This window comes from Anabrus simplex, chromosome 6, assembly GCF_040414725.1.
Source record: "Anabrus simplex isolate iqAnaSimp1 chromosome 6, ASM4041472v1, whole genome shotgun sequence".
Taxonomy (NCBI): domain Eukaryota; kingdom Metazoa; phylum Arthropoda; class Insecta; order Orthoptera; family Tettigoniidae; genus Anabrus; species Anabrus simplex.
The window spans coordinates 248,286,324-248,296,019 of NC_090270.1; the positions used below are offsets into that span (position 1 = coordinate 248,286,324).

At 39.8% G+C, this 9,696-nt stretch overlaps 1 protein-coding gene across 1 annotated transcript; it reads left to right on the top strand.

Annotated features, from left to right (window-relative positions):
• Nucleotides 1-4,650: 4,650 nt before the first annotated feature.
• On the top strand, nt 4,651-5,477 carry LOC136875700 (EKC/KEOPS complex subunit TPRKB-like). Its single transcript, XM_067149265.2, has one exon. It carries the CDS (start codon nt 4,839-4,841, stop codon nt 5,349-5,351), a length of 513 nt encoding a protein of 170 aa, XP_067005366.1. The 5' UTR covers nt 4,651-4,838; the 3' UTR covers nt 5,352-5,477.
• Nucleotides 5,478-9,696: the final 4,219 nt, after the last annotated feature.

Consider the following 9,696-nt stretch of genomic DNA (forward strand, 5'->3'; position numbering starts at 1 on the left):
TCACAATTAACTTAACCAAGTCAATTTCATGGCTCTGTGCAAGTTCTTGCTCAAGTAAATGGTCCTTTATACAATAAAACAAGGTTCCATTCACTGACCTCAACAAACTTCTTTGCTCCTTAGCACATTTATATTTCTGAGTGCACTTTCAGTCACCTTACACAACACTATCACATCTTAGGAGGGCACGATTAATCCCTCATCTCCAGAGTACATCTTCTCCTTGATTAAAGCGTAGTCTGTGTAGTTCTCTGTGGCACTCCTCAGAGCACTCAAGCATAGTGCATTCCAAATCCAGCAATATACCGGTATGTCACATCACTCACAGATGGGGACAACTGTTCAAATGCTGGATGAGTACAGTAGTCATGATCAAAACCTGGAATTAGTGGGATATCTGCAACCCTATCCTGTGATACTGTGAGAATTGCATGACACTGTAAATCTGAACTGGGCTCGGAGCTAGATGCACTCAATATATTAATTTGATCCAAGGCAATGCAGTTGCTTGAATCTGCTCCTTTAACCTCTTGGCGAACCAGCAATCTTTGGTACGCAGCTTTAAACTGAACAGCAGTAGGGTTATTGATTTCACCACCTCTCCTTTTAATGGCAGAGAACAATACCTCCAAGTGGTCCTGACTGAATTTTTACAATAACAGGTATTTCAATTTATGCTGCTCACTGAGGACTAAATACTTATAGAGGCCAAGGCAACTTCTAATGCACACCAAAAATCCAAGAAATCCAGTCTTCTTCCTTGAGTGAAGAACAGAAGAGTCTAACGAACTTGATTTTAATAGCTGCATGATGTATGATTCTGCCTTGCTGAGGAAATCCTTTATAAAAACCTCTGTTTTGGGAGAGAATGCACACTTAAATCCCTTTTGTAATATATTCCTGCTGTTCAAACTGTCAAATATGTTATTAAAAATGTCTACAAATTCAGCTGTAGCTTCACAGTCTTCAAATAAATCATACCCTGAATTTTTCAAATACCTGAGTAACTGAACCACACAGTTACTCAAAGTTTGGGCTGCTAATTTTACTTTCATCTTTTCCGATTCCCAATTAATATGGCACTTACGAATCTTAGTAGCAAGTGTTAATCCCTCTTCTAGTTGTATTTCCACTAGTTTTTCTACATATGTCCATTTTATGGCATTACCTTCACTGTTAAAAATTGTGCCAAAAGAAGCCAAAGAATTCCTCACCAATTTCAGCATGTGGCACACATCTGGAAAAATAAACAAATGTAGTGAATATAAAAGAGTTTTACTGAATTTTAACATTGCTGCAGCATTTTCATTTATCATTAGTTCCTTCTGTAAATGAGCCACCAATGAATTTAAATAATTATTTATTTTCTTAATTCTTGTTTTTAGTTTCAGTAGGTTTTGAGAACAAATTGTGCTGTGTGCATTGAAGAGACATCTCTTTGCCTTTTTGGGGGAATTCATGTCATTTTCTTTAAAATCACCAATGTAATACTTTCTTTTTTCAGATTTGCCAGGAATGATAGAACTAGTATTGGGAATGTTTTCAGTGGATGGAGCATGCTGCTCAGTTATCATTACTTTCAATTACTGGAAGTGAAACTGAAGTGCAAGGGGTGTTTCGACTTTTAGGTGGCTTACGATGCCTGGAATGTTTGTTCAGGTGTTCTGGAAATTCAAAAACAGTTGGAACTGATCCTTTCAGAGGAAACGGATGGCCAAACCTCTCTTTGTCGAAGCAGCTAGGTTCAAAATGCTTTGAAAAAAGTTTACTAAATTTTGATGGTTGAAAACCCTCTATGTTCATATTCATGACCCATTTCTTCAGCAATTTGGGGTCTGAAGGGAAACTGAAATAAGTTAATAACATAATCAGTTATGCTTAGAGGGTGATATCCAGCAATGTATCACACAATAACCCAATGTTATTCCCCCTCCCCAAACATTTATACCTTACATTAAATAAATGATGATGTTACTTCATTTGAGTGGCTTGGGACATATTGGCCATCATCCCCTCATCCTCAGGTGTTTGTTGAATTTGTCTGATAACCTAGTGTGTGTAACTAGTTTTTAAGGTCTATGATTCAGGTAGGTTGGGGGGGGGGCTTTAAACAAGGTACCATCCTGGTATTTTCCTGGAAGGAGTATTGGAAAACCACTACTCTAAGGATGGCCAGTCAGCACCGGAATTAGAACTTTCTATGTCCGGAAATCCGGCTCAGCCGCGTAGGCAGGGTGCTCGACTTACGACTGTGCTGTGAGGTCCAGAAATAAATTTAGGCTACCAAGTAAACCGATTATGTCAAAAAAGTTCAAAGTAAGATATGTCCACGATGTAGTTATAAGTCATAACTAAACTATATGTACCAAGGCCTAATATTTCATTTGGTCCCTGGCAGCCTAGATACTGTACGAAATCAAGACAGTGTCTTTTCAGTTACAGATTTTAATCTTTACCCGTGAAAAGATATCTTACTCACCTTTTCAAATCTCTGACTGCAATTATAAGCAGAGCAAGAAGTGACTATTTTTGCTATATTCTTTCAGACTGGTGTAATTCACTTATCACATAAAAGAAAATACGTGTTTTTTATGTTTGTAACACATCAAAATTGCATAGAAAAGGTCTGGTTTGTCGACAATGAATCCTTGAAATCTCCCCGCGCAATTTACGATACGTGCCCAACATCAGCTGATTTGTATCTTGGCGCCACGTTCTGCTGGCAGCGCCCCCTCTATCTATTTGTATGCTCGAAGGTCTAAACATATTCTAATGACGACAGACTACAAAACACTATGCAGTATGGTCATATGTTCACTGAAGCTCGTAAAATACATCAGTAATAATAAATATCGGCAATATTTCCTGGACGAAGGCTTGGAGTGGTACCGTACTTTTTGTGTTCTTGCCAACGCAATATCAAATAATAGAGGTCTTACGAACTTGGTTAGGATAATATCACTAACATTTTGCTGATGTTCTTTGACCTCACAGTGTAACAAAACACATTCTGAAAGATTTTTAATATTTGTTTTAAGTCGCACCGATACAGATGGGTCTTATGGCGATGATGGGATAGTAAAGGCCTAGGAATGGGAAGGAAGCGGCCGCCTTAATTAAGGTACAGCCCAGAATTTGAAAATGGGAAACCACGGAAAACCAACTTCAGGGCTGCCGACCGTGGGGTTCGAACCCACTATCTCCCGGATGCAAGCTCATAGCTGCGCGCTCCTAACCGCACGGCCAACTCGCCCGGTATTCTGAAAGGGAAGACTTCGCAAGTCCTCGTATTACGCTCATAGGCTTGAAGGACTTCGACAATAGGGCACATCAGTTTAAACGAACTCCTGGAGATGCTTCACCAGAGCAACAAATCTAGGTTTTGGGTATCGAACTCCTCCTCTGTCCTGATGTATAATCAGTTCCATTTAGAGGTGTCGAAGCTCTAGGCAGTGAGATGTTGCTGACACAAATGTCACACTCCACCCTCTCTTCAACAACACGAACCTAGTACCCGCAAGCTAGGATTTGATTTCCTGTTTCTAGTTTGATTGGAATATTATCGTGTGGATATCTGAGGTTGTCCAAAATGTCTAAACATGAAGGCGTTTAGTGATTGTCCGTCACAATTTTTATCGCAAGGAATCCACTATCCTCCACGGCTTTAATCACCTTCTGGAAAAAAAAAATCCGCAGCCTCTTTCCAGTCATTCGACCGGGGCAGGAATGGAATGAATGAAGCCCCCATCTAGCAGGGAGGATAGGAATTGTGCCGGTTGGCGAAGCCTGTCGCACCCCTCCGGGGCAATGATTAATGAATGACAGATGAAATAAAATGATATTCGAGAGTGTTTCTGGAATTAAATATCACAGGAAAAATCGGAGTATCCGGAGAAAAACCTGTCCCACCTCCGCTTTGTCCAGCACAAATCTCACATGGAATGACTGGGATATGAACCACAGAACGCAGCGGTGAGAGGCCGGCGTCTACCGCCTGAGCCGCGGAGGCTCCATCAAATTCTGAAATAAGGTGTAAAGGCACAGATGCGAGAGTAATCTGAGGATATCCAATTACGGTACTTCCTTCATTAGGTCTTTGCCTAGATAAAGCCGACAGCCGCTTTTCTCTCAATTCTCTTCTAGACTGTATTTCATGGAGTCGTATATTTTCTGGCTGCGAAGAACCTTGCTGAGATTGGCAACATGGTATACAACAGTTGAATATTTCGGGGAAAGAATCTGAAGTTTCAGTTCTACGAAAAATATACCTTGCACGAATGGAAAGAAACAAGTACCAACACCTTAACATCACTTTTGAAATATCTATAAACATAACATGATTAATTCATTTCACAGTTCTATTCAAAATATATCTTGTACGAACGAAAGTGACCAGACACGTTTACTCATTGTACAAAATAACTAAGGTTTTCACACACATTCATGCACCAATAATACAGTGCTACACCCACACTGACAGCGAAGATTGTGCGTCTACTGCTGCACTCTTACGGCGATTAGGAGAACTATTGGTAGTCGCGCCTTCCTGTATTAAACTAGCGGCATAGAGCAGGCAGTATAAGAGGATCGAGATGGCGGTGGGTAGCAACATTCTAGTTCGGTATATGGAGTTAAGAGGGCGTACGGTGATCACTTGAAGTGAAATCTTGAAATCACGACTGATCACTGTGATAGCGTAGAAAGTAACAGTCGTTACTCGTTATTTATTGATATCAGTGAAAAAATCACAGTTCGTGAAATATCGTCCATCACTAGTATAATATAGCATGATATACAGTATTGTTTTCTGTTCCTTCAGGTGGTTGTGAAGAGTCATCATGTTTAAAGCACAGTTGGAATATAACAGAACACTCCGCATGGTATTAATGCAAAATGTTCAAAATACTCCTGAAGTACGAAAAATGCTAACGAACGGAACGTTACAGTGCTGTACAGTTAAACCCTCCCTTATTCTTCATGCGTTTCAAGTTGTTGTGGCGGCTAATAAAGCTGTATTAAATTTCGTCCATGAAAGGATGACGACAAGAACAATTTATACAGAGATTTTATTTAACCTCTCATTATCCGGTAATATTTCTCAGTCCCTCTTAAGTTTTGGAATTGATGATGCAGATAAGAACTTTATAGTTTGTGTAGTGGACAAGGACTTAGATAACTCGCTAGAGGATGTTCTATCGCACATTCACGGGAAACAATGTTCTATGGATGACCTTAGTTCCTTTTCAGATGAGGATACAATCAAAAAACATTATAATATTAAGGATTCTGAAAAGGAGGTATCACCACTATTGGAATCGGTCACAAGTAGAATTGCATTAGGAGTTTTGTGAGCTTACATCTTTTGTCACTGAATGTGTTTATAATGTAACTTAAATTGGTGTAATAATATTCTATAATGTAACTTAAATTGGTGTATTAATATGTAAAGATTTCTTATAAACCTTTTCAATTTGAAAGTATATTATTGTAGACCATCCCAAGTCCACAACGATTTAGCCTATATAGTCTGTTAATAGGTCGGTACTTACAGCAGTGCTGAAACTTCGAATTAAACTAAGGCTGATAATCATGTTATCTTATCACTCAGAAAGTTTCAGAGAGATTACCATGACAAAACTTAAGTCCATATGCATTCCATTATGTAAAAATTAAGGTTTCATAGCTGAGTACTGCAGACTAGCTATGCTTAGCTTTCTTTTTCTGCACTTGTTGCCTTCCCCACATTCCTTATAATCGTCAGAATTACAGGCTTGAATATTAGATGCTTTTATATGGTGCAGGCTTTGATTGCTGTTGTTAATGAAGAAGTGTTGGTCTTCATTTGGGATATCGGACTGTGTTAAGATCTAAGATCTGTTTCAACTATACCCTTTGTCAAGACAAACATAATTTGTCATTAGAAGCTCTTCAGTTCCTTTTTTTACAGTTCTATATGTTATTGTCTTCTTCTTCCTTTCCTTTTCCAGATTCTCACTGGGTAGGGCAGTGTACCAAAGCCCTCCACCTTACACGATCTTTCCACCATTCCTCTTCTAGTACTTTATTACTATTGACTCCTCTATTTGCAATACAGTTCACAACAGAGCTCCTCCATCTCATTCTAGGATGTCCCCTAGGCCTCTTTCCAGTCTCTCTATCCATGAATGTTCTCTCTGGTATTCTCTCTCCTGGCATTCTCATCATGTGTCCATACCATTTTAGCTTTGCTATATCAATCTCTTCCAGGAGTTTACACACTCCCATGCTTCTCCTTATTTCCTCATTTCGTATTCTATCTCATCTTGTCATTCCCTGTATGCTCCTCAAGAACCTCATTTCAGCTGCTTGTATCTTACTTTGGTTCCGCTTAGTTAACGTCCAGGCTGTTGAAGCATAGGTCAGTATAGGTTTATAATAGGACGAGTATAAAACCTTCTTGCACTTCATTGGCACATCGTTGTTCCATACAATGTCTCTCACACACTGGTAGAAACTTGCAAACTGCTAAAATCAATTTCATCCAATTTTCCATCTTGTGATATCATGCTGTCCAAATATTTAAAAATTTTCACTACTTTAAGAGGTTCATTTCCTATTTTTATCACTCCCCTGGATTTTCTGTTACCTCTTGTCATGATCAAAGTCTTACTTTTTGCAGTACTAATCTTCATTCCAAAATTTCTTATCTCATTCCATAAATCAACTTGTGTCGGTACTTCCTCTTCATTATCTCCCCAAACTACAATGTCATCAGCAAAGAGCATAGACTTGACTTGCTCGCCCATCTCCTTGATATTATGTAGAATTCTATCCATAATGATAATGAAGAGTAAGGGAGACAGTACTCTTCCTTGTCTTATGCCTGTCTCAACTCTGAACCACTCAGTTTGACCCACTTTGGTTCTAACACAGCTTTTGCAATTTTGATACAATGCTATTACCATCTGCATTGTTTCATTCCCAATCTGTGCCTCTATTAATGTTTTCCATACCAAATTCCTTGGGACACTGTCGTATGCTTTTTTCAATATCTAGAAACGTTACTACCATGTCCTCTCCATATTCCGAATAGCTTTCTATCATTTGACACAATGTAAATATTGGGTCAAATGTAGACCTGCCTCTTCTGAATCCATACTGGTGTTCTGCCAATTTTTCCTCTACTCTGTCTCTTATTCGTCTGTCTAAGATTCTTTCAGGGATCTTAGATGTATGAGGTATCATTGTCACTCTGTAATTTTCACATTGCTTCCTGTCTCCTTTCTTGAAAATTGGTATAATGACACCTTTCGCCCACTCTTTTGGAACAGTCTTCACTCTCCATATCACTCTGAAGAGTCTATACAACCATTGTTATTGTATAAGTTATGATTTGTTGATGTTTGAGTTCAATAGAATTATCTATCACTGCACTTTATACTTAGGCATTCATATTACCACTGACAATGTGGACTTCTGGGGAAAAAAAATACAATGTTGTTATTTTCAACCTGCCTACAGCTTTACTACAGGGACATTATTTTATCTATTAGGGGGATTCTTGGTCGCCTGCGCTGCGAGCCTGTCTCCCACCAAGCACTTTGCTGTAATGCGGCTAGTGCGTATTTTTGTACAAGATTTCCTGTACTTTATGAAGGTATTATTTATATACACAAGCTCACATAATGAAAGTGGCATTGGAACAACACACTGAGCACTAAACACGTAAACACTTGACTAAACTGAACCTTGCACTGATAAAGCTCTCAGCAGACTGCATAGGGTGGGAGCTTGTGGCGTTGAGAAGTGCAAAACGGCAAAGTGCTTGGCGGGAGACAGGCTCGCAGCACAGGCAACTGGGCAAGTGAGAATCCACCGAATAGATAAAATAATGTCCCTATATGCCAATGATAAATGAATATGGTTATAGTATGAAATAATAAAAGTGCATCCAGTTGGTATTACAGGGAGCTTTGCTGTACTTTGCCAGTGATTGCCTCCTTTTCACACAGTATAAGATGCGGTGATGATCATGTCGTCCATTACATAACCTGCTCATACAGGCCTTACCAGACTTTTGGTACTAATTGTGGCAGATCTTGTTATGAAATCTATGCACTGCCAGTCTCATCATTAGGTGGCACAACTCATAGGTTAGTTCTCTTCCTTCCAGGCATCATTGATTCTTGTGTAGATGGTAGAATGTCTGATATCTTCCAGGAGAAATGTTTCCCTGGCTAAAATACATACATATATATATATATACTAGCCTCTTTAAGTGGTGAACTTGGAGACATAGGATTTCTTTAAGAAATCTTGCTTTAATATTTTCTGTTTCTGCCTATTGCATACTAGTTAGGTTAATGTTGGGAGCACCTTAGTCTTAAAAGAGTCTCCTAGATATATCCAGCTGGGCTGAGTGGCTCAGATGGTTGAGGCATTGGCCTTCTGACTCCAACTTGGCAGGACCCCCTGTGGGTGGGGGACACAGGTGAAGAATACACCTACGGTATCCCCTGCCTGTCGTAAGGCGCGACCAAGGGATGATTGTCTTAGAACCATGCCACTACTTACGATTAGTACCACCACGCGGGGAACACCATGGGTCGCTTATACTTGCACATAGTACCACTATGTTAGGTACACAGTAGGTTTGTGATTCGTAGCAATAGAGTGCGTTGGCAGCTTTTACAGTACCTGTGATTCGTACCCCTATATGAGCAACACCATGGGATTAGCGACACCATGGTTCTGTCTTGCCTATGCTTAGTACCCACTATGAGAGGAACACCACGGGATAGTGCGGGTCCCTGTGGTTAGTCCACTTATGTGAGGAACGCCATAGGTTTGTGTTGCCTATATAGGTTTGCGTTGCCTGTAAATAGCGCCACAGTGTGCGTAACACCGTAGGTCTGTGTTACATGTGCGAATTTCATTACCTGTGCATAGTACCATAATGTGTGGAATACCGCGAGTCTACGCTACTTTTGATTAGTACCGCAACATGACACATAGGATGGTTCCATATTCCTAGCGATAAGTACCATTATGAGGGGCGATGACCTGGATTTTTGATCCGTTTCGACTACAAGCATCATCAAGTCAGTATTGTGCTTTAGAAGCAGTCCCTTGGTCAGCAATACTATTGTTTAACACTAGTTCCTGGGAACGTGGGACATTGCGGGTCGGATCCACTGATTGTTTTAACTTCATATCCATTCATTCATTCTTCATCCTCACGTTTTCGAATTCTGGTCAGTGGAGGATTATGGATTTTTAATTGTCATACAGTACCATTTCGTACCATTAGGGGCCAATGACCTATGTGTTAAGCTTAGACCCCTTTAAACACCAAGCATCATCATCATCAACTTGGCAGGTTCGATCCTGGTTCAGTCCAGAGGTTTTTGAAGGTGCTCAGATACGTCAGCCTCGTGTCAGTAGATTTACTGGCACGTAAAAGAACTGTGGAACTAAATTCTGGCACTTCGGCATCTCTAAAAACCGTATAAGTAGTTAGTGGGAAGTAAAGCCATTAACATCATTATGAGATATATCCAGTGTCATTTGATTGAAGTTTTGTATGTCTTGGATGGATGTTATTACTACCGGTACTCTCATTATTTTAGGTGTACACTGAAGGTCTGTTAGGCAATTCCGAGGTATGTGAATGAGCCAGTCTATTGCGGGACTTCTATGTTGAATGCTATGTTGTCT

Bases quoted from the DNA above. Each gene is read 5' to 3' on its own strand.
- LOC136875700 (XM_067149265.2), top strand. From the start codon at position 4,839: ATGTTTAAAGCACAGTTGGAATATAACAGAACACTCCGCATGGTATTA.